At 49.5% G+C, this 24,695-nt stretch overlaps 1 protein-coding gene across 1 annotated transcript in view; it reads right to left on the reverse strand.

Annotated features, from left to right (window-relative positions):
• FAT2 (FAT atypical cadherin 2) overlaps positions 1-24,695 on the reverse strand; it is a 55,674-nt gene that overhangs the window by 24,812 nt on the left and 6,167 nt on the right. Inside the window, exons 2-9 of the mRNA XM_013175991.3 lie at positions 15,173-18,458; positions 14,471-14,785; positions 7,866-7,927; positions 6,693-7,004; positions 5,893-6,103; positions 3,319-3,458; positions 1,597-1,872; positions 967-1,177 (exon numbers count right to left, since the gene is read on the reverse strand). Of these exons, the coding sequence (XP_013031445.3) occupies positions 967-1,177; positions 1,597-1,872; positions 3,319-3,458; positions 5,893-6,103; positions 6,693-7,004; positions 7,866-7,927; positions 14,471-14,785; positions 15,173-18,458 (4,813 nt within the window). The remainder of the gene's footprint in view (positions 1-966; positions 1,178-1,596; positions 1,873-3,318; positions 3,459-5,892; positions 6,104-6,692; positions 7,005-7,865; positions 7,928-14,470; positions 14,786-15,172; positions 18,459-24,695) is intronic.

Genomic DNA, 24,695 nt, shown 5'->3' on the forward strand with positions numbered 1-24,695 from the left:
GAATGGAAACACCCTCTTGCTCTAGGTTTTCTGTGCCTCTTTTCTACAGATGCTCCTAATTTCAGACCTAATTAACATCTGTTTCTTTAATTGAGAGACAATAATCTTCTTCATTAATTTCTAAATAATTTTCATTCTAAGAACAATGAACTCATTGAGATCTATGGGCTAACATTTAAATCAATCAAAATGTAAATTAGAGTATAAACACTCTTCTGATTTGAGCATATTTAGTGGTGTCAGAACATGTGCTTGAAACTTCTGCCTTGTGTGCAGAACATGGTAGCACAGACGGGACTAGCTGCTTCAAGCCCTGTCATGCTTATAATTACCAATACTTCAGGAGCAATTAAATTCCCCAGTCCTTGATCTCAATTGCAGTGAGAAAGATGGAGCGGTGGATGGTTTATCTTCTGCAAAGAATTTGCCTGCTAAATAGGCAGTGTGGCACAGCCACAAGTATTGAAGTTTTAACCTTTAGAGTGAATGACAAAATACTTGTCCTCTGAGCTTGTATGACCCTAAAAGACCATCACTCAATGCTGAGAGGCTGCTCCCCTTTCCTGAGGATGTATTTCTTGGTAGAAATGGTGGAATTGATGACAGCAGTTGCGCAAAGTGAGTAGTTTTGCCTAACTACTGGACAGTGATCCCTCACTCCATTCTCATGGATGGGAAGATCAGATTTTAAGTTGTTCTAACTTCTCTGGTCATATTTTACCATAGATCAGTGACCCAACACTGAACTGTCTTCCTAAGGAAAGATGCTAACATTCCATAACATGGAAATTACTTGCTTGCTCTAGATTTTCTCTGGATAGGAAGGGAATGAGAGTTTAGAAATGGGAAGCCATTTGCTGTTCTTTGCAACAACTAGAGAAAGCTGGACAGCTGGCTGGCCACCAGCTACAGCACGGAAGCAGAGGCATGCTCATAGCCCAAAGTGCCTTGCTGCATGGCTCTCACCTGCCTGAAGAGAGTAGTGGATTTCGGCATTGGCTCCTTGGTCCTGATCGAGCGCTCTGACTTGTATAACCTCTGTGCCCACCGCTGCTGAGTCCAGCACTTCTGCTTCATAATGGATGGTGCTGAACTGCGGGGGGTGAAGGTTGCAGTTCTCCACGTGGATGATGACCCGAACAAAGTTCCTCTTGATGGGCACCTCCTGGTCCCGTACCTGGATGACAGGGAGGAAGAGCAGGTACTGTCACACTTAGGGAGCAGGCAATCTTCTGTGCACGGGGCTCCCACTGTTTTGTCAGGACCGTTACAGAGGCTGATGGGTTTCACTGGTACCAACCCCTCCTGCAAGTTTCAGAGCCAAAGCACAACCATGGAGTTGAAAGCAAAATTTAACAATTATTTGTGTTCCTGGTACAAGAACCCAGTGGCTCTCTGATGAAAGTAGCTGGGTGAAGGGCGCATTACATGGTTATGTTAATTAGATTTATATAGTAAAGTTTAACACCCTGCTTTCCTCTTCCCTGTCACTCTAGGCAAATTCTCTTTCAAAGACTTGAACTAGTCTGAATTTTTTCATCAACCCGTATATCCTGGTGAAGCTGAGGGACTTGGCAGGGTTTGGTTAGGACTCACCATCACTGTTAGGGTGTGTTGTGGCATGGGCTGAGAACTGAAGCCTTCTGCTGTTGTGAGGGCCCCGCTGCTAGGATCCAGCTGGAAAAGTCTTGTGCTTTTGGGGTCCACGCTGCCATGAATGGTGTAGATGAGCCCCTTGCCTTTGTCCTTGTCTGTTGCGCTGACTTGAAGGATTTCCCTCCCCGAGGGGGTATCTTCAGGTATCCTCACCTCGTAATGGCTCTCCAGGAACTGGGGACGGTGCTGGTTGATGTCAATCACGTGGATAAAGGCCTGTGGAGACAGCACAGTGAGGGCAGCAGAGCCTCGAGAGCCATGATTTATGGAGCCATGCAAAATCTCAGCTCCTATTCCCTCTTGGGTGGGCCAATGCTCTGAGCCCTGTAACCATCACAGCCTCTCCAACGCTTGGACCATGGTGACTGGGAACCCCTGCTGTGCCTTCTTCACGTGTGTGGAGAAGCTATGCAAATCAAAGTTCATGATCTGCACTTTTTAGACAAATCTTCCCCTTTGAGAGCAAACCTCTGAGAATGGCCTGCCTGAGTCCTAGTTGCAAAGTCACCTAGTTTCTTCTGTTGGGTCTCATACCCTGACTGTCCCTCACCCCCATACTGACTTGTTGACTGCATCTGAGGAAGTCCCAAGCAAGTGTAGTAATTTGTTTCCTTTAACAAACCTGAACATGCTATGGGTGTTTTGCACCAGCAGGTTTCCTGACATCTGCCAGGGGCCTTGAGTGCCAAAATAAACTTGGGGATGAGATGCAAGGTGGCAGGGAATGCACACCAGGCAAGGCAGGGCTTTGTTTGTTTATTTGGAGCAATACCTGAAGATAGTTGAGATAGCTCCCCGTTAGTACTGCGTTTCACAGGAACAGCAGTGCTCCTTATTCATCTTCCCCCACAAACCTCCCCAGCCAATTTCCCACGATAAGCGTCACTGGTGGGTGACTCATGTTCTAGGCCTTCCTCAGTAGGGAGGGCTGCATTTTTGGCTGCATCTTAGTTATGGAGAAAATGGTTGGTGAAAGATCAAGCCCTGAACACCCCTCCTGAGGGTAGCTGAAGATACGTGAACCTCGGCAGCCACAGGAACGGGGGCTCAGGGACATGCCTGAGAGCAACGTGCCTCCTTTCACCTGCTCTTGTTTTCATGTGGCAGCTCCGAGGACACAGCACCTCTGTGTTTGCCCCGCTCAGCCCCAGGCAGCTCCGTGCTGTTACGCTGTTAGGGCTCCGTGTGCTGGAGCAGCCCAGGGCAGGGCCTGACCTCACCTCCTGAAGCTGTGTCTGTGCTGGGTTTACACAAGGCAGCGAGTACCAGGCTGTGGTCCCGCAGACCCAAGCATGACCTAGCTGCACACACATTTACCTTATGTCTTAGTATGTTGTTCCAGCCATGCTGTAATTTGGTCTGAGCAGCTGAGAGCGAGCTAAGGCCTGAGTGTGAACTGCCATCCCAGCTTGGCCAGTGGTGTAGCTGTGTCCCTATATATCAGCGGGAAAGGATGGGGCTTTCCTAGACTGTTTGTGTTTCCAATAACATAAAAAAAAATCTTAGTCTGGGACTTGTGCAAGACTTGTGTCACTGTGTAATGATAGATTATGGTGTAATGAGATTCTTGTACCTGGCACCTGATCAGTGGAGTCAGAAGAAAGATTCCCTTTGGCATATACTCATTTTTGATGGGGTTTCTACTAAAGCAGAAAGGATTACCTGAGTTTTGATGGTAGTGGACCCATCGGTGACTTCTACTGTCAGGTTATAGCTTGACTTCTTCCTTGCGTCAAGGGCTCTTGCAATCACCATACTACCTGTACTCTTTTCAATATCAAAATCCATGTCATCATCGCCGCCTGAAATAAGAGAGAAATGAGAAAAAAAAAAAAAAAAAGGAAATGGTGGGAGAGTTACAGCTACATTTCTGTCTGGGGCAAGCTACAAGCACCTGCATGGCAAAGGAATTCCAGGAGCTGCCTGGAGATCTGAAGGATGAGGATCTCCCCTCCAGACACCGTACACAAACCACACACCAAGCTCACGCCCAGCCACAGAGATACGTGGCATGCCAGGCAGTACACCTGGCATGGGGGTGTGTAGGCATTCATCCTTGGCATTCAGCTAGTTGGAGACAGTGCCATAGGCAAGGTTTCCCCCAGATCTGGAAAATCAATACAAAATGTGATGGATGGACACAAGAGACAGGGAGGACATGGAGAAGCTGGACAAGGAGGTAGTCAGGCATGATGACAAAGGAGTATGAGAGGAAAGATGAGGGAAATCAGAGAAAATGAGGGGGAGGAGAGGAGAATGGATGCACGTATGCATATGATGTCCTGGCTAGATTTGCAACAGACACATTTGAGCATTGATTTATTTGCACAAGGCCTCTAGCTGTGCAGCATCACATGGACCAGGGGCCTGCAGGGCTGAACAATGCTCCTGCTGGCCTCCACTTCAAGGTGACACCATGGGCATGCCAGCAGTGATCTTCATTGCCATGGCTGGGAGCCTGCGAGCTCCTGAAGCAGCCCAGATCTGGAACAGTTGGGAAGGCAGACGGTGCTTGCAGGGTGATTAGAGCCCACTGCCTCCATCCCAGATGGCCCCATAGTGCCAGGAACCACGGCCCGAGCAGCTCAGCACCAGCAGGCTGCCCCTCACGCTGCTCCTGCTCAGCCCTGGCGTGGCAGCCCCGCTCACACGCCTCACTTGCTGGTGGCCTCCTAGTTCTCCATCACAGATGAAGCACCACTACGTTGTTCTGAGATTTGGCTAGATAGAAGCAGCTTTCTGCCATAGTATTCCATCTTTCAGCTCCTCCATTCTTGGCTACCAGGTGCTATGGATTCTGTTTTATGCTCATACCAGCTGGGAAAATGTTGGCTGGATGTTAAATGACACACCTTCCCTTGCGGGAGAAATGCAGGGGTTGCCAGCCATCTGGAGCAGCACCCTCCTGCTGGGAAGGAGACAGAAGGAAGCAGAGACAGAGGAAAAGGGAGGGACCCATAGATGCCTTTCCCTTACAGAAGACAGAAGGGTTCCCTCTGCATGGTGCCAAAGGGAAAGAGGAAGTCCAGGAAAGGAGAGCCATTATTTTAATGCTGCTTTTTTTAATGCTGTATTTTTAATGCTGCTTTGTGAGAGTTTTTGCCAGCACCACCAACCCCAGTGACAGAGCCTTTGTGGACTGGGAAAGGCAAGATTTTGAGCAAGGAGATGAGGGCTCCTGGATCTCTGCCTCAGCTGCCTGACTGCCCGCTGCTGGGACGCTGGGCTGGTGAAATGAGGGCCTGTCCTCTTCCCCTGCTACACAAACCAACAGCACCCTGACTGGCACTTCGGGTACCAGGGACCACCAAAGACGAGATTGAGCACACAGGCAAGTGCTCAGCAGGTTCAGGATGGGATAAGGTTCAGAGGAAGGCGTCGTTAATGCTGCAAACCCACGCAGGCACTGCTGCTGCCAGATAAGCCTCGCGCTGATACTGCCTGCTCCTTGCAGCATTGTATCTCCCGTTGCTTAATTGTATTTATGCACCATTATCCCTGCCCTGACATTCTAACGGAGAAAGCTATTCACTCACCCAATTAAGGCTTTGTTTGACGAGGGCTAGCCCTGCAGGCAGTGTCAGGAAGAGGCTGTGCGAGGCAGATTGGGGCAACACTTCAAAACACCAAATTACCTGAGCACAATTGGCCCTCGTTTGTAGGACCAGTTCTGCACGCCCACTGCCTGACGAGTCCCCGGGGGGTGACAGCCCACGTCCCCTCTGCCCTGGCAACCCGTGTCTCAGAGGAGGCCCTAGAGCCACTTTGGTTTCATGTCTACGTCACCCCCGGGATGCTGCGAGGTGGAAGCGATGGCCCCACCAGGCAGGTCCAACCAGCTCCCTGAGGAACCCTTCCTTCTCAGCTCCCTGGTGGGACCGTGGGCTCTGCAGGCAGGCAGGGATGGGGCTGTCTGCAGGACCCAGCCAGACCGTGGATCCTCACAGGGTGCTTTACCGTAACCTACAATGTCCCTCGACTCCCAGGAGGAGCTGGGTTTGGCATGCCCTGCCTTTCGGGAGACATCAGAGAACGCCTCCAACACTGGTAAGTCGCAGAATGTCATTAAAGCAGTGTGTTAGATAATTGCACTTGGCAGCAGAGCCCTTGGACAGTTGGCTTTGTCTAGTGCAGCCCAAGCCTCTTGGTTTCTGTGAGAAAGCTTTCCCTGGAAGCCGAGGGAGCCGGGGCAAGTGCTCCGGACACCCTTGTGTCTGTGCAATTTCTGTGCCTCACCTGTGATATTGAACCACACTTGGCTGGGGCCCATCTCGATGCTGATCACTCCCACCATGTGGTTCACGGGATCTGTCTCCATGACGGCAAAGTTAAAGTGGGGCTCGTCGAAAGCCAGAGGCTCCGAGGAAGGGCCGGGCCGGGCGACCCAGCTGATGTGAAGCCGCACGTGGGAGGAGAGCGGGGGGCTGCCGCCGTCCGTTGCCTTGACCTGCCGGGAAATGCAGGGTGAGGGCTGGTTTGGCAATCTGCTACATGAACCGGGGCTGACTGGGGTGGTCAAAGCCCCCTGGGAAGCTGCTTCTCCCACCCACTGGGAATTTCAGGCACCCAAAGTCCCACAAAATAAATCTTGTCCCAGTAGGCCGTGCTCTGGCCTAGGTGGAGCCGTGCGACCCAAACTCCTCAAGGCCATCAAGCAAGCCTGCCGAGCTGAATGCACAGCAGAGGCCTGGATCACAAGCCTTGTTGTGAAGACCCACAGAAATGGGTGAGCCCTAATCCTGAAACTCAAAGGCTGTTCATGTTCAGGTCCACATCCAGATGGGATTGTGGGTCATCATGTCCATCTCTGATAGCGCATGGGACAGTCCACTTCAAACTTCTCCTCAGTTTTTTATGGCTTCCCTTCTGCATCACCTCTCATGCCCTCCCTCCCAGTTTCTCTCTCGCTAGCCCACCCTTGTCTCATAAAAGATCTCCTCCCACCGCTGCATTTCATCCACCTCTTTCCTTCTTTTATCTTTTCTGTTTCTGCACCCTTCCCTCTCCACCCACTCCCTGTTTCCCTCTCCTCTCACCGTCAGTATGTTGTATTCAGACGCAGGAAAAGCCTTCCTGGAGAACACCATGCCAGTTGTGGGGTTGATGGTGAATATCCCCTCCTCCTCCTCCTCGATGGTGTAGGTGACCTGGCTGTTCTGGCCCTGGTCGCGGTCTGAAGCAATCAGCCTGTAGACCGGCAGTGGTGTCTCCGAGGCTTCTCTCTCGGGGAGCTGCACCATGAAGAGCTTGTGGGGGAAAGTGGGGGGACTGTCGTTGGCATCCAGGACTTGTATCACGACTCTGCTGGTGGATTTCAGGGCTGGGTCCCCATTGTCGGAAACAGCCACCTGCCAGCAAGCAAAAACAGAGCTGCTCATTGTGACCTGGGCTGTGAGCTGCCAGCCTTCAGGCTGAAGGTAATGAACATTTACCTATTTCCCTCATCCTGAAGGATGATAAGGTTTTCATGTGGATCTGCATTTGTACCTCAGTGTTTTCAGAGGCATTTCTCCTTTCCGCAGAGCAAAACCTGGTGGCTGTACCTTGCAAGGCTTGTGCAAGTAGATGGCATGTGCTGCAGGGCTCCTGCTTTGCAGTGGGGCAGGGCAGTGGGGCAGACCCCACTGCTAGGTCAGGCTGTTGTCATTAGGGGCCACACAACCAAAAAGCTCAGCCTGTATTGCAATGGCTGAGCAAGTTATTGCCCACCCTCGCTTCACTGTGCCTGTGCATGCTCCCAGCTTGTTGCACTGCAGACAGAAATGTTTTATCCTCAATCACCCTGACAGACTGAAGCAGCCTGAGATCCCTATAATGTAAATACATATAGCTTGGAGCAGCTAGGGATGGGGGCAGGCAGTGCAAAGCTACAGAATGATATTTGGTACAACGAGATAAATGACGGTGGATTCCTCTTTCTTTGGCAATTTATTATCCATCCTGCTAGAGGACAATTCCAGCCCTCTTCCTACATTCCCACAGCTTCCAGAACAGGCCTTTTGCTCCAGTCTTCAGCAAGGAAATAATAAACCCTGCAGTCCTGCTGCAGCTGTCTCTTAGGGCAACGCACACCATTTAATTAAGTTTCCCAGCAGTTGGGAGCTGATGGGATGAGATTCTTTCTCTGTGCTCCAACTTGCAAAGAAAGTTCTTTGAGGACTTAATACACTTGTAAGTAAGTAAAGCTAATTACAATCATCATTACCCACCTCTAGGATATGTTCAGCCTTGTATTCTCGATCCAGCTGCCGCGAAGTCGTAGAAATCAGACCTGCCAAGGAAAAAAAACCACCTTTGAGCTTCAAGACTCAGCTTCCAAGGAGAATAAGGGCTGATCAAATCCCCATGTGCCCAGCATGAGCCTGCCCATCAGAGCTGTTCCCTGCTCCCGTTGGGACCAGAGGAGAACAACGGGTACCTGCAGAGAGCATCTGCCTACTGCAACGCGCAGGGTGGAGGGGCTGCTCTCCCTCCTCTGACTGCAGGGACCCCGAGGGATGGGTCGCCCACCAGATGCCCACCTCAGCCGAGGGCTGTGAAGACCTTGTGGTGAGGCACTTGGTGAGAAAGGCTGCAGGACGGTGAAAACAAAACCTTTCTTATGCCTCTAAGTAAGAAACGTTCTGTGTGCACTGGCACAAGTTCGGCCTCTTAACATGTCTCAACTCCTATTTTCCCCATGTTGAACCTTGCTCATTGTAATTTACAGTGTTTTGACAAAACTCTGCCGTCTGTCTTGGGAAATACCCTCTTCTACTGCTAGAACAAATGCATTGAGGCTAAAAATAAGGTACATTGTTGATAATAATGTCGGTGCATTATTTAACCCTTGCTGAGAGATGGGGTCAATCCCCTAACACCTGCAAAATTTGAGGGATTTCTAAAAAATAAATATTGTTTAACTGCAGGGAATAGGCTGGATGCAGGAGGGAAAATACGGCTTTTATAAAATAGAGTTTAAATGAAAATCATCATAATTGCTTTTTTTTGGCCTAAGCTGAGTAGACAAAAGTGTGGAAAGGAAGGAGCTGAGGTCTGAGTTTCCATGTCTTGTCTGATAATAGTCCTTACCACATGCCTTGACTCTTTACCTGTGGTGAAAAGCAGCTCTGCAGCATTTTCACAATTACTTTACAGATGATGGAAACTGTGTATTTAACACATGATTTTCTGACAATGATTTTTCATTATTTTCCTCAAGCCAGACACCCGTGAGTACTTTTGTCTGTTCCCTGCACTTCCTGCTGTTCCCTGGTATTTGTTCTTCACTCAGGGAAGCCCTGCTTCCTCACACAAATAAAAAGCAGGGTGAATTCTCCTGGCAAGCACCAGCAGTGACGCAGACCCTTGCTGCTGGGAAATGCTTCGCATGGGAGGCAGTGTGCACTTGCAGTGGTGTGAGCTCGTGCGCTTGTGCATCCTGAAGAGCTTACAGATCAGAGTGGCGTGAACCCCTCTCAGCTCTCATTTTTGGTCCAAACCCAAGAAGTTTTAATTAATAGTATTGTTAAGAGTATCGTAGTTCTTTGGTGTATTGCTGTTTAAGCATGATGGGCAGGAGAACATTTCAAATGGCTGCAGGAAACACCGGGCAGCTGAAGGAGGGAGCGCGGAGCAGCTGCTTGGAACAAGACTATCATTAACTGTTTCCACTTGTTCTCTCAAATTATTCATGTTTGGCACCAGGCACTGCACCAGCATTTATTTGATGCCTTTACAATAATAAATCAACACTCCTTAATGTGCAATGACAAGAAGATTTGAAAGGCTCTGTTTGCACGTATGTCACGGATTTTTTTCTCTCTAATCTTCCTTCTGACATCTCGGCAGGTGACGAGGACTCGGCAGTGGCCTGGGAGCACCCTGGCTGGGGAGATCTTGAATTCTTCCCAGGCTCGTGGGAGGCGGTAGGGCTCCAACAGGAGCAAAAATCTCGATATGCATGGAAATATTCTCTTAGTAGCGGCCTAAACAGGGAATTGCAGCAGCGGTTTGCTGAGATCTGTGATGCTCCAGTCCGCATTGCCAAGAGGCTGGAGAGGGCAGGGAGCGAATTCTGAAACTCAGCAACTTCAGGGAATGATTCATGATTTTGACCTAACAGGTCCATAGGGCATGTAGCTGGATATTGCCAATGGAGCCACCCAGTACCTGTGGGGACACTGCGGACACTTCCAGTTTATCCGATTGCAAAATTCAGTTGCAACAGACTAATACCAAGTGTGCACTTGGTTACTGCATGCCAACTGATGGAAGGTAACTTAAACCACTCTAAAGAGATTATTTGGATCTGCCTGGCCACACCCTGAAATTCTTCTGCGACCTAACAATAAAAATGAAAGAAACAGGATCATAGCTGAGATTCTTACAGGTGGAGAAGGACTGTGATGGCAGATGGACTGGGACTTAATGGTTATTCTGAATGTCTACGTAAGATGCTCAGATCTGCTGGGAAGCAAGAGCTTCTTTGCAGAGCTGTCTCTGCTCTCCATCACGTACCTGTGCCATAACCCCGTCAGCATTTTGGGGTTCAGCTTCCTATCTGGTGATCACAAGTCAAAGGGTTGGCTTCTCCTCCTGACCCTGGCCAGACTCCCTCTGTCCCACACCCCATGCCCAGTCACGGCTCCCAGTTGCTCCCCAGAGGCGGATGCAGCTCTGCCATGAGGTCTGAAACCCCTCGTGGTTAAGGGTTCATCGCTCCCATTCCCGCACAGGGCTGCCACCACGCACAAACTGCCCGCGGTGCTCCCGTGGCAGCCAAGCAACCAGAGACAGGGAGACGGGGATCAGACGTGGTGCTTGAGAGGAGCCAGCTGGAATTAATGCTTATTTCTATTTGTTGCTGCTTGGTTGTACATCCTGTGAGGCCGGAGGGCTCAAATGGAAGTAGAAACCATTATTTAAGGAAAACTGCTGTCAGCTTTTGTGGCCTGGGGAAACAGTTCCTCCCTTCTTCCTGCTGCCACTTGCAAGGACCTGGGAAGTGCCCTTCAGTTTTTAATGAGAGTGTTCTGGTGTGTGCACGTGTGTGTTATCAGCACAATCCCTGCCCCGCTGGAGAGCTGCAGCCAGAGTGGGTGTCCTGTCTGTGCTCACATAGATGGTCCCAAAGGTTTCTGCTGGGTCCTCTGGTGGCTGAACAAAACTGCTGAAGGTCCTGACTGCACTTGGCCAACTACCTGAGCTCAGTGCTCACCTGGAGGTCCAGAAACAATCCTTTCTGCTGTTTACGTGCAGCTAGGCTCAAGCCCTGCCCTAGCACCTATCTACATGCAGCAATGGGAAAGATTGTCTGCGATTCTCCCGCTCGCTGCCTGGAAAGGGGAGAGAGGAAAGCTGGTCGTGTTGGAACAGGAGCAGCAAAATTAACAGTGTGTTGTTGTCAGGGAACAAAAAAGAGTAATAACTTCTGCTGGCAAGAGCAGAGCTGGGGTGGAGGTTGCTGGCCCCCCGCCCTGGCTGCAGGGAGGAAAATCTGAAATAGTTAAAATAGCCAGAATCAGGTTTTTAAGCAACAGGGCTTTCACAGGAGCTGGGGAGGGGAAGAGGCTGTTCCCCTGAAATCCTCTTTTTCTTGTCCCACTCTTGTTTCCATTCCACACTCTCTGCTCTCTTCCTATCACCTCCCCTTTTGTTCCGAGCTGTCTTTGCACTGCTCCGTGTGCACTGGAGCTGTGGTACATTGCTCGGGCAGCAGCAGTGCAGCCAGCCCTCACATTCGGGGCTGTGTCGGGGTGCTCTTCCACGGAGAGCAATGCAGACAACAACAGGCATCCATGGGAAGCCTGGGGACACTGACACAGCAGGAGAAACACCAGAACAAGCAATAGGTAGGAGCTGGAGATGAATAGTCCAAGGCAAAAGGGTTCTCCAGACAACCTTTCAGCAGGAGAAATGGCTTCATCCTGACTCTTCCTGCCACAGTCTCCTCATTCCTCCCAGTCCTGTTTGGACTGGAACTTGCTGCTTCGCATCAGGGACTCAAACCCAGCACAAAACAAGCTGAAAACTTTTCCAGCAAAATACCCCAAACCCAACTCTCTCTCCATCTCTCCATCTATCCTCTCTATCTCTCTATCTGTCTCCCATAAAAGCCGCTCTGCACCATCTGCCAGGCTGGGCTGGAGAGATTCCATCGCCCATGGCAGAAAGCTTTCATCTCGCTGCGCAGTTTTATTCCCTCTTCTCATTAGCCTTTCATTTATTTTCCCTCTTTTTCTCCACCCTCTTGAGGGAACTGAGAGCTGGAAGAGCTTAGAGCCCTTCTGTGGTGGTTCAGGGCTGCTGGAGGAGCCCAGCCCTGCTGAGGACAGTTGTCGTGGCTGTTTTTGTCTCCTGCCAAGGTCCCAGGAGGAGAAGTCAAGGGGCCCTGCTGGGTCTGTCTCCTCTGGTCAGCCCACCCTCCTCTCGGGATACTTCATCAAAAGCAGAACGAGCTGGCTCCAGGAGCAAAAATAGGTTACTTGCAGCAGTGTGGCACCATGCCCTCAGCAATTATCCAGGGCTATTCTGCAGGGTTATTCCGGGTGTAGACATGCCTGTTGCAGGAGTCAGTCGGGTCCTTAATTCCCTCGGTGCGCACGATGAGAGCAAGTTTCCTCCCCTCTCTCTCTGCCAAGGGGCTCCTACAGGGACAGCCCTGCCCAGGGGAGCGGGGTGCTGCCAAGCTGACCACTGGCCCTGCTGTGCTTCACCATTGGCAGGCTGGGTCATACAGACCTCTGCCATCTCAGGAGCTGAGATGCTAACGGGTCTCTTCATGATGATTTCCTCTAGCTAATAAGGGAAGAGATGCATTTATTGCATTTGAACAACAAAAGATATGTCCTAACTAAAATTCCAGAATAAACCCCAGTGCTCTAGCAGCACTGCAGTGCTCAGATACTTGCAGTGCTTTCTCTTTTCTCCTGTTTAAAAGTAGTTCCTTTGATTAGCACTTCACTAAGGCAACTGTATTTTGAATGCAACCCTGCACTGATACGAGTGACCAGAAACTGAAGCACCAGCGGTTCATCTGCCAACACTGCACTACCAGGCCGAGACCAAAGATTGTATTTTTTATTCTACTTAATGGAGCAACTAGCATGTCCTTATCTGCAAAACGAAAATATCACAGGGGTTCCAATAAGCTGCCTGCAGCTCAGAACTTTAGACAAGCTGTGATATTTTTTCTGGCAGTAGCAGCAGATGACTTCTCTTTAGATACTGTAAGCACAAGGATATAAACTGCTCAGTTTATGCCAATGTTTGCAGGTAATCATTTGTTCTTTTGGATAACACTCATGCGAAGAAAAGGAAAACTGAATCCTCATCAGGCTTGGAAGCAGGTCCTTAAACAACCTCCAAGCTCAGGGTTTAAAGAAGAGACCTCCAGCAACTGGCCAAGAGATAAGATCAGCTCCTGAGTTTCTTATGGGACTGACAAAGGTATCACTCTTCACATGCAAATTACCTGACTGTAGAGAGAGATGGATGGGAGGTGACTCACACCTGACAGAGCTTTTTTTGTCTAAAATGGGAATTAAAGGGTTGGCTTAGAGGTGAGGCGTCTCATTAGCAGATGTTCAAATTTTGCCAGTGCCGCTGGTCTTTTCATAAAACCCAGCAGCTTTGGAGCATGGCTTTGTGGGGCTGTGCTCACACCAGGGTGAAAGTTTCCCTTGCTAAGAGCATGGAGAAGGCTGGCTTTCCTGCAGGGTGATGGGTGCAAGCAGGAACCCAGCACTTGTGCAAGCTGTCCACGGGGCTGAGTTGTGCACATTTATTTGGGCTATGCGGGAAGGTCGGATACAGAGCAATGCCCTGACCTGGCTCAAAGACTTCTGACTGGAGGCAGCTGCAGCTGGGGTGGCAGAGGTGCAGCTGACATCTCCAGCTGTATCCACATGGTGCCACGTACAGACACCCTATGAATCTCTTGCAACCAGAAGGATTTCAGTGTTTCAGCATAACAATTACTTTCTAAACACCCTCCTCCCAGCCAGCAGTAGAGGGCTGCCAGAGAGCCACCAGGGAACACGTAACTGAGAGCTGCACTAGCCTTTTTCTGTACACCCAGCTCCTTTCCCACCTGAGAGCAGGCTGCTCTCCCGCTGCAGTAGGTGAACTGCTTTTATCACCCACAAGAGATCAAAGTCATGCAATTAATCCTCTCCCAAAGTGAGGCTCTGCGCCCTCCCTTCCCTCTCCTCGCAGGAGCTGATGGAGTGAAGGGCACGGCGCAGCTTTCCTTGCCAGACTGGCCCAGTGTCAGCACTGCTGGGATAGTTTGAGGAAGCTGTTTACACCAAACATCAGTGGGTTTTTGATGGCTCTGAAAGATCTGGTAATTAATCCTCAGATGAAAGATACAGTCTAGGAAGATGGCAGAAGAGGCTCACTGTACTAACTACGCTAATTGTACCAGAGGATGGGTGGAGCTTTTAAATGCAATGGGATCCATTTTTATTAATCCTGCCCTGCTCTGTCCCAGGAGCAAATAGTCACCTCCAGAAGGGTGTTTCTTGGCTCAGGCTGTGCAGTAGGCCAGTTGTTTATAAGGGGGAATATTAAACGCAGCTCCTTCACTCTGTGCAGGACTTTGAAAACAGCACATCTGTGTCGCTCTAAGAGCCACCTGGCTGCAAATAGCAGCCTTCAGGTTGAGGGTTTTGTTTGTGAGCCTCCCCACACCGTGTATTTGGAGACTGGGACTTTTGCTGCAGAAGGAAGGCATGACAGTGCAGCTCTGCGGGCTGTTTATATTGAATATGAAACATCCTTTGGGCACCTGAAAGCCTCAAAAACCAATGCCGAGTCGGGTCAGTCTTACCTGTAACGAGGTTAATGGTGAAGAGTCCTTGAGGATTTCCAGTTAGGATGTGAAAAGTCAGTTTTCCCTCTGAGCTGGAGTCTGGGTCTAAGGCATCGAGCTGAAGGACCGATGTGTTTGGTGGGGAATTCTCCATCACAGAGGCATAAAAGACAGGCCTGGACATCTGAGGTGAGTTGTCATTGGTATCAGTGACTTCAATATAGATTTCAGTCACGGAAGACAGAGGGACTGTTCCCAGGTCAAGAGCTAGCACTGTCAGCCAGTAGTGAGACGTCCCTTCTCGGTCGAGTGGTCCGATGGTCCGGATGGTGCCTAGAAGAATGACAGGAAGGGTTTGTGAGGGATCTAGGGCACTCAGACCTCTTTACCCTTAATGCCAGACCAGTCTGTCTCTCTGCTCTGCCTCCTGGCTTTGGCTGGAGCTACAAACCTTGGCACCAGCCTTGCGTGGATGTGAGATTGTGTGGAAGGTGAGGGCTTGCTTGTGCTGAGGGTAATTCGGTACAAAAGTGAAAGGAAAGGTCTGGGTATTTTGAGGGAGAGCAGACAAGCCGTGCTTGTTCCTCCCCATACACAGGGAGGCACGTTGTATATCCCTGCACAAAGAGGGAGGATTTGGATGCACTGGGTAAAAAAATAAAGCAAAACAGCACGTGGTTTAAGCCCTTGAGGTGCACCCTTAAACCAAGCTGTCATTACCTGTGTCCTTTTCAATGCGGAAGATGGACAGGCCAGTGCCCTCTCGGAGGAAATACTGAACCTCTCCATCTTTCCCCTTGTCGATATCCTTTGCTGTGACCATCATCACAGATGTGCCCTCGGGGCTGTTCTCCTGCACCCAGCCTTTGAAGACAAAGGAGGCAAAGCGTGGTGGGTACAAGTTCTCGTTGACATCAAGGATGTTCACTTCCAGGTGGCAGAGGGAAGAGCGAGAGAAGGGCTTCCCACTGTCACTGACCTGCACGGTTAGATTGTAAGAGTCCTTCTTCTCATAGTCCAGCTCCTTCTCTAACCGGAGTGCCCCAGTCAGCTTATCCACGTGAAACATCATCTCCTCATCGTTAATGAGGCTGTACCTCACCTCTCCCCCAGAGCCAGCATCTGGGTCAAAAGCCTCCAGAAAGAGGAGAATGGTTCCTACAGGCAGGTCCTCTGGGACCTTCACACTGTTCAGGGCTGGGAGGCATTGCGGGGTGTTGTCATTCACGTCCTCCAGAGTCACAGTGAGATCTGTAACGGAGAACAGCTGGTAGCCTGTTTTGGGCTGGTCCCTAGCTTCAATTTTCAGCACGTAGCAGGGCCACGATTCTCTATCCAGTGCACCCGTGACTGTCACTTCTCCAGTGACACTGTTAATGGCAAACCTGTCAGTGGGGGTTAGCAGAGAATATTTTACCCTCCCATTATCATCCGTATCAGCATCTTCTGCTTTCAGCTGAGCTATTGTTGTCCCTGTTGCTACATTTTCAGGTACCACCACCCAGTAGGCACCCTGTGGGAATTTAGGAGTGTTATCATTGGTATCCAACACATTCACAGCCAGCAGTTTCCAAGATGATTTTTGTGGTGTGCCAAGGTCGTACACAGTAATGTTAAGAATGTAAAAGCTGGTTCGTTCATGATCTAAAGGACTGAGGACTTGAAGTAGACCCGTTTCCAGGTCAATGGTAAAGCAACTGTCATCATTTCCATCCGAGATCACATAGACCAGCTTCCCATTAAAACCAGTATCAGGATCAACAGCTGAAAGGTCTGCAATGGTTGAGTTGATGGGAACAGTCTCTATGATATCAATAGATCGTGGAAAGCTGTCATCAAATTTGGGAGCATTATGGTTTATAAGGTGCAAGTTCAGAGAAGTTTCATCATCCTGCCCATGGCCTTGAGACTGAGACTCAATGGAGTGTATGATTGTCTCTGTCAGTTGCTTCAGTACTCCTGTTTCCTCACACTGCATTTTAACTGGGAGACCTTGGCTGACCACAGTGATATTTACAGATGTCGGCAAAGCATAGTTCTCTCCGTCTGTTGCAGTTATTTTCAAAGAGTAGAAGAGTGGCTGTTCAGAGGGAAGATCTCTCAGAGATATTCTCAGGGATATTACTCCAGAGATGGGATTCAATTCAAAATGCCGTAACTCATTGCCAGACTTGATTTCGTATTTGATATGCTGCAGCTCATCGCTGTCGATTGCAGAGACTGTGGCCACAGGGTTCCCGACAGGAAAATCCCGGGGGATGCTGCCACTGCAGCTTGCCTTCTCAAACACAGGGGCGTTGTCGTTGACATTGTTGAGCACAAGGGAGACGTACACCTCCGTTTCGTGACGGAAGGGTGAGCCCCAATCTGATGCCCACACTCGTAGATGGTACCATCTCTGCATCAACTCATAGTCCATCGACTTGGAGGTGGAAATGATGCCAGAATACGGGTCGATGACAAAAGGGACTGATTTTTGGTTGGCTATGGTGTAAGTTACAAAGCCGTTGTCTCCCTCATCTTCGTCTGTAGCCATTACTGTTAAGACACTAGTACCAGGAGGAACGTTCTCATCAAAGGCCCCATGGTATGAAGACTGACTAAAACTCGGCGCATGATTGTTGCAGTCAATGATGTCAATGGAAACAGCTGTGGATGTATGGCTGTTAGTGGTTGTAACTTCAAGTTCAAAATGAGATTGTTCATGGAAGTCCATTGCTCTGACGGTAGTTATCAGTCCAGTGTGAGGATTGATTTTAAAATTTGTGCTGTTAGGAGTGGGTCTCAAAACATATTTAAGATTTGGGAAGACTGGTGTAATCTTCACCATAACAACTTGGCTTCCAGCTGGGGAAAATTCACTGAGCTGGACCCGGTACACTTCTTTCTCAAATCTGGCAGAGACATACTTGGCAGGAGGTATATGTATAACTCTAACAGGGGAGAAAAGTGGTGGTTTGCTCTTGTCCTTGGCTTGCAGACTGAGGTTGAAACCAAAGGGGTAAACTAGCCAGTTGACCTCTTTGGTTGATACAATCATGAACTCTGTGCTCCCGAAGTAGGATGTGATAACTTTGAAATGCCTTCCTGGATCTCCATCCACAAGGTCAACTGAATCTATCCCTGCTTCCGAGTCACCGCTTTCTACGGAGAGGGTTGCATAGAGAAAGTCTTCAGCTGAGTCAGGAGGTGTCACCTTCACCGTGGAGATAGAGGGGGGTTTCCTGGCAGATGGCTCCACTTGGATCATGAGACTAGCCAGGTTCCCAAAGCCATTCCCCTCCGTGATCTTCCTCATTCTGTCCACAGCCAAAACTTGCAGGTGGTGCCTGCCTCGATGGGTGCTGTTCAGCCTGCCCATGGTCATAACTGCTCCCGTGGTGGGGTGGACGGTGAATAGGTCCGACTTGGTGTTGAGGGAGTAGTAGAACTCCGCATTCTGGCCAGCATCAGCGTCCGTGGCGCTGAGCGTGCTGACCACTGTTTTCAGAGGAGTGTCTTCTCTGATGGACACTTTGTAGGAGGGGGGTGAAAAGAGAGGTTTCAAGTCATTTCTGTCCAGAATATGGATCAAGACTTTGGCCCAGGCTTCGTAGGCGAAAGTGCTCTCTGTGGCTTTGATTATCAACATATAACTATCTTTGACCTCCCGATTTAAAAGTGCTGTGTTGCTGCTCCTGGTTCTTATTCTCAAGAAGCAGAAATCCCCAATCACGTGCTCCTCTGTTTTAAAGAGACCAGTGGTGTCCCCAGAGGCTATTCTGTATCTGATGTCCCACTCGGGATCTGTCTTGTAAATCCCCATTTTGACGTAACTCTCCACGTAGGTCTTGGGAGCTGAATTCTCGTAGATGGTGGCATTGTAGAAGAAGTGGGTGAAGTGCAGAGGGGAAGTGTTGCCTTTCTCACAGCTTGCCTCACGGACCGTGCAGTGCACCAGTAAAACAGCAAAACTCAGGAAGTGCCTCTTGGTAATGATTTCCATGGTGTGGTGTCTCCTCAGGTCCTGCAGAGGTTAAAGGAAGAACATGGGTAATTCTGGCAAGTATAGAAGAGAGGCGTTTTTATTAAGGCCAGTGTGCTAGAGGAAAAGTCTCAGTCTTCACCTCTGTACTCTCTCTACCCTGATTTTTGCCAGCATGGTTGGTAGCTCAGTTCTTTTTTCCCTTCTGTCCCAGTGAGAGTTCTGTCCCCCCCAGGACTTTTCACTTTCTCTCCTTAAGTTTTTGCCCTCTTAGTAAAAATGTGAAATGCCATGTGAAATGTTCTGTGAAATCTCATGATCAAGCCGACTTCCTATTCTGCATATCGTTTCTACCCCCCTTCAGTTCTGCCTTCTCCCTAGTCAAACAGCATATTTGAACTGCCCAGCCCCAACCCAAACCTCACCTCCAATCTGTTTCTCCATCTTCCCTTCTACATCTTAACTTCTCTCTCCACACAAGTTCTTGCAAAATATTTTCAAGAGCCAACACACCAACTGTGACTTGATGTCTCTCCCTGTGGGTTGTCTTCCCTTTCCTTTTTTCCTCCTACAGCAATCTTTCCTCCTTTCCCAGTAGAGATGCCCTGCTACGTTGTACAAATTCCTTCTTAACAGCCAGCCCTATAATATGAGGCCTTTTTGCCCACTCTAATTGAGCTCACAGTCAAGTTGTATCACAATTACCAAAACCTTTTTCTAATTCTTAGATCTGCCTTTGGTTGGAACATCTGCGTTGCTTGAAAGGGCAGTTTTCTAGCAAGACACTTTCACCATGGCTCCGTCAGTTGCTGAGTAATTTCCCTGGTTCCTCCTTCTCATGGCAAAGCCCCAGGGTCAGGATTCCTGTCATCCATGACCACCCGCCATCAGCTTCCTTCTCTAACAACTCGTGAAAGTCTGTGGTTTCGTGATTTATCTCTGTGAATATGGAGTATCAAAGACGTGAGTTTGATGTCACAGAAGGAACCGGGGAGCACATCCATGATTAACAAGGTTGTAGCTTTATTAGTGAGCTTTGCAGGGCTTGTTAAAGGATCAAGGCCTGTTCTTTTCAAAAGCTAAGTGCGTGCTGCTGTGTGTGCATTTAGGGGTTGAAGCCAGGGATGAGCTAAATATAGGTGCATATATTTCCCCTAGATATCCCTGAAGATCTTTATCTAGAACTGTTTCTTCCTCTTTTAAATTTAAATTATATATCAAGTACCTGCCAGTCATTTGGCACATTCCTAATTGAAACAGGGAAGACTTGTTTTTCCAGACACTTTTTCAAGACTCATCTCTTTAAAAGCCAGAACTAGTTTAGTTTATAAGTCAAGTTGAATGTTAGGAACAAATTATTGGAGCCTAACTAGCAATCTGTGTCATATTCTCTCACTGAGATAGCTAATTACTGATAAATACAAAGCTGTAAATTTGATGCTCCCTTCCAATCACATTTTCCTTAGTAAGTAGGTGCCAATCATCCAGCAATCTCCCTGCTGTGGCCATTCATTTGCAACAAATGGTCTCAAGCAGAGTTGAAGCCTTTGTCTCTAGGAGAATATCAGAGTTTCAGACGAGTTAATGCCATTTGGATTTGCCATAACTGAAAAAAACTCAGACTCATTTTTGTGATGACATCATTTCACTTATAGGAAATACAGCACAGTCACAAATGCACAGCATATGAAGAAAACCGTGGAGGACAGTGCTAGCTCATCCAGAAAGGCACGCCGTTCCTTCTGAGGAGTTGAAAACCATGTTCTTAAAAGATCTGCTCGTTACTTAACCGCGCTTAAAAGTTTTGCAGCATGTAGGGACTTGCCTAGAGCTGCTCCCTTCCAACATTTTCAACTGCTGAACCTGGAAAGAAGGTGTATGCACGCTGCGTGCGCGCGTGTCTGCTAGGACTGGGGAGCAGGAAAAGTCACATAGAATTCAGAGTGGAATAAGACAGCAGGATAAAACAGCAACAAAAATACAGTGTTGTTCCATGAGCAGAAGAATTAATGAAGCCGATCGCTTTGTATCTGGGCTAATTGACTTTTTAATTCAATTGTACTGAAATGGCAGTGTGAACTCATCTCTTATAAGACATCAGAGAACCCACAAGGCAGAGACGTTATGAACTCCACAACCACAAGAAAAGCCAGAGCTGGAGCACATGCCTTCTTGGGCACCAGCAATTCAATATGGGAGGATAACCTTGAGCAAGGAGTGGGTTTTCTGGCATTTAACAAGATGCAAACTTTCTTCTTAATCTCTCCTGGAATGTCCTTAACCTGGCTGTTGCCTGTAGATTTCCTGACATCTAAGAAGGGCTTCGCTCAGATTGCTGTTTTTTCCTCTGTGGGGTTTTGCTCCTCTGTCCAGGTAATTATTTTGCAAAACCTGTTGTGACCTCATATTTCTGAGAGCTTTGCTCTCAATTACAAGTTGGGCTGAAGGCAATCAATGGCTTCAGCAGTTATTATGAGGGACGGAGAGTTGCTACACACACAGGGCACGAGGCAGAAGCCTCATTTCCTCTGGAAATAATCTGAAAAAGTGAAAGGCACGGCCAAAATTTAGGGAGAATTTTCCAGTAGGGATCACTATCAGCTCTTGAAGTCCCATAGTTTCTCTTTGCAGCAGGCCCCATGCCCAAAGCCCTAACGTTAGCACACAGAGACCTTCGTGCCCCCTGCCAGCACCTGCCCGTGCTCTGAGATGTGTTATTTCATTACCTCGATTACTGCAAATGTATCTGCCTGGACAATTTCTGTACCACTACTACTGGGGAAATCCTATTACTGTTTGCGCAGTTCTGCACAAGACCACGTTTGCAGATGGAGCAGCAGAATTTTGTAAAAGGCATGCTAACAGTTTTGCTCTCTTGATGTGCTAAAGGTCCCTCCAGCTTGTCCTCATGTTAATTAGCAGCTGGAATACAAGCTCAGCTATCAGACCGTCTCTTATTTGGCTCAAAAAGCGGTGTGGCCCATTAAATCAAGGTTTCTCCAGCACCTTTATTCTGCCCACTGCTTCATAAGAGATGGAGATGGCCTTCCAGATCCTCTTCTCTTTTTCCATATACCAACCTTCAGCTCTAGCAGCTTCATATTTGTTTGGATGTAGAGATTATAAGGACAGCTTCTAAACGTGACAGAATGATAGCTGCTAATGTATAGGTCATTTTGCTTATGGGCAGAAAGTGGAATCATTTACAGCACATTCACAGTGCAGAACCGTGCAGAAATGGGACTGGGCCATTTCCAAAAGCTGTTGTGAAGCTCAACAGGAAAATGGGGCACATTGCTCTGAACAGGGGCAAACCTGGTTAGCTACAGCCTTGGCTCAGGGAAAGCCCTGTTGTGATCTCCCCTGGCAGGTGTCAGTAACAAACTAACAGAAGCATGGCAACTTTCGGTGACTCTTGCAGCATGGGAAAAGCTGCATATAATGTGGAAATGGAATAAAATCAATTGGCACTTAAAATCCCATAGGGAGGCAGGAGCTGGGCAGCCAGGCAGGAGCAGTGCTGCCAAGCTCAGGGGTACTTGCAAAGATGTTCGAGGATTTCCATGTCAGAACTGGGTGAAAAGATCTGCACCTGTGGCAGATTTTTTCTGGTAGATCAGGAGAAACATTTTGCCCGTTCCTCTGAGCTGTGCTGTCCCATGTCCTTGTGCTGCCAGTGCGCGATCCGTGGGACTCATGGGCAAGGGCCATACCTGCTTCAGGGCTGCAAGCACTAAGCACTTAAATACCCTCACCTGGCCCTGCTCCATCACCTCACGGGGTCTGATATTTCTGATCCTGCTTTTTGCCCAATACGAAGGGTCTTTGCACCTCTCTTGCATGGCTCCCCTGGGCACGGTGCCCTCCCGGAGCTGGGTGCACACGGGGGGCAGATGTGCTGGAGAAAGCCCCTCGCTGGGATGGAGCAAGGCAAGGAAGGCAAGCTCCCAACTGGGGGAAATACCAGAGCATCATTAGGTGGTGATTCAGCCTCCTCTCCTAATCACCAGGCGAGGATCAGAGAGCCTCGGGGGGCTTCGCCCTCAGCCCTGTAGATGCAAACTCCCCGCAGAGCCAGTAAACACTCGTGTATCTCTAATCACAGCCCGAGCGCGCGTCTAAATTTAACATCCAAATTGTGCTCCTCTGTCAGAGACATGCCCCAATCTGTTGGCTTGAAACGAGGGAACAAACACGGCGCCGAGGTTCAAAGCCTGTGCGTGGGGCGGCTGCGGGGACGGGCGCTGCGGGGGGCTCGGCACAGGGCATGGCTCCGCCGGCCGGGGCGAGCGGCCGGGGCTGGGGCACGGACCCCGGGGGCCCCAGGGCGTGGGGCTGCCGTGTTTTTTGGCTGTACCGCAGCCCAACGCTGCAGCCTGCCAGGAAGCAGGTGTGGCCCCAGCCCCACCTTCTGATTCCCTTAAGAGGAGCATTTAAAAGCAATCAAAACCCCAAACACAAAACAAGACGAATGCACGAAGAGCAGCATTCCCCTCGCTGGCTGCGGTGGGGGCTTGGCCTGAAGTTTTGGGATCAGAAGAGCAGAGAAAAATCATAATTTTGATGGGAAATAAGAATAGCTCTTTCCCTGCAGCTCTTCTCTCAGCATGCATCCCAAACTCTTTCTCTCCCTCTCTCTCTTTCTCTCTCTTTACTTTTTCTTTCCATTCTTTCCATTGTTTCTCCATTACCAAAACAACCTCCCACCTGGAGTAAATACCGACCCAAACCATCCCTGAGCACACCAACACCTTGGAGGCTCCCAGCACTAGAGCTGGGGAAGAAGGGAGATGTGTCTGGTTGTTCTAATAACCAGCAGTGGGGCAGCTCAGAGGTGGGTCTGAAGTTTGGTGGTCAAGAGGGGAATAGAGACAGAGAGCACAGGCAGAAAATCCTATAAGACGGTGGGTATGAGGATTTGGGAAAGTGAGTGGGAGTTGGGACTCTGTCTTCTCCTGCATTGGTGGTAATGGAGCAGAAGGGGCTCAGCTATGGTCAGGGCAATCTCCTTAAGGCCACCTTCTGAGTAGGGTCAATCAGAAAGCAGTCCATGGGGTTTTTCACGTTGGAAAGTCACCGATTGAAAACTCCACTTGTTGTGCAGGTGTTGGGCTGTCTGTGAGATGTTCCGATTCCCAGCAGTAAAATAACCCATGTACACATTGCTCGGGGGCTGGTGCTTGATAATGCTTGCCCTTTCCTCATTGCAGCAATGCTGTTGGGATCAGGTCCTCCTGTTCTTGGTGCCTCGCTTAGCTTTGCTGAGTTTCCCATTGGCATCTAACAAAGCCAGGCCTGTGGGGTTTGCATTCTGCGGGGAGCTGGGTATTTTTTGAACTGTTTCTCTTGGACTTTGCAAAACAAACAAACTGATCCCTTCCCAAGCCATGGCACGGAGCCGTTCCCATGTTCTCGGCAGCATTTCTCTCAGTGGGGTTCTGAGCCCAGTCTAGCAGCACGCACTGTCCTTAGGGCTCCGGATTTGGTTGTGCAGAGTTTGGTTTTGCAGCAAAGCAGAAGAAACGCATCCTGGAGGTGCGACACAGGGCCAGAAAAGTAATGTAAATTGTCCCTGAAGTTATGGTGCTCCCTTCCTCAGTTTATCTCAGGGTTTTCCAGTGCCTGTGGATCGGTTTTGAAGGGCTGGAGTTGGCAGGACAGTTCTGCAGCAGCCTGCTCGGGGACTGCACTCATGTGGGCACAGATTTTTGCTGGACTTGCAGATTTCACCAGGGCACAGCCGGGCTGTTCCTTCCCTGTCACATCTTTCCAATCTCCAAATAGCTTGGATAGACCTTTGGAAATTGTTTCCAGCTTGCTAAACAGCCTGGAGTGAGGCAGCTGGTCATTTAAAACCTGGTGCGGGTGCTTCTTACAACCCAGGCCTACGTCACGATGGAGCAGTGGATCTCACTCGGACTGCAAGATTCACACAGAGCTCCTGAGCGGGACAGATGCAGTCTTACAAACACCACAGAGGTGCTCATCCCATCACCTACCTGCTGGACCAGGCAAGCGCATTAACCCTGGGGAGATCGGGTACCACGGGGAGCTTGGGCGAGCAGGCTCCCAGGGGTGTTGGAGGAATGGAAACTCCGGAGGGAGTTGTGGGGAAGCCAGTGAGTCACCGACCTGGGTGGAGTGGTCCAGGCCCCAGGCTGGTGCTGGGACAGCCCTGTCTCTGGTCGGGCTGCTGGCTGCAGGGTGGGCACACACTGCTTCGCTCCGAGGTGCTGCAGCACTCCCTTGGTCTGATCTGCCTTGGCCAGCGAAGGCTCC

Source organism: Anser cygnoides, chromosome 14, assembly GCF_040182565.1.
Source record: "Anser cygnoides isolate HZ-2024a breed goose chromosome 14, Taihu_goose_T2T_genome, whole genome shotgun sequence".
Lineage (NCBI taxonomy): Eukaryota > Metazoa > Chordata > Aves > Anseriformes > Anatidae > Anser > Anser cygnoides.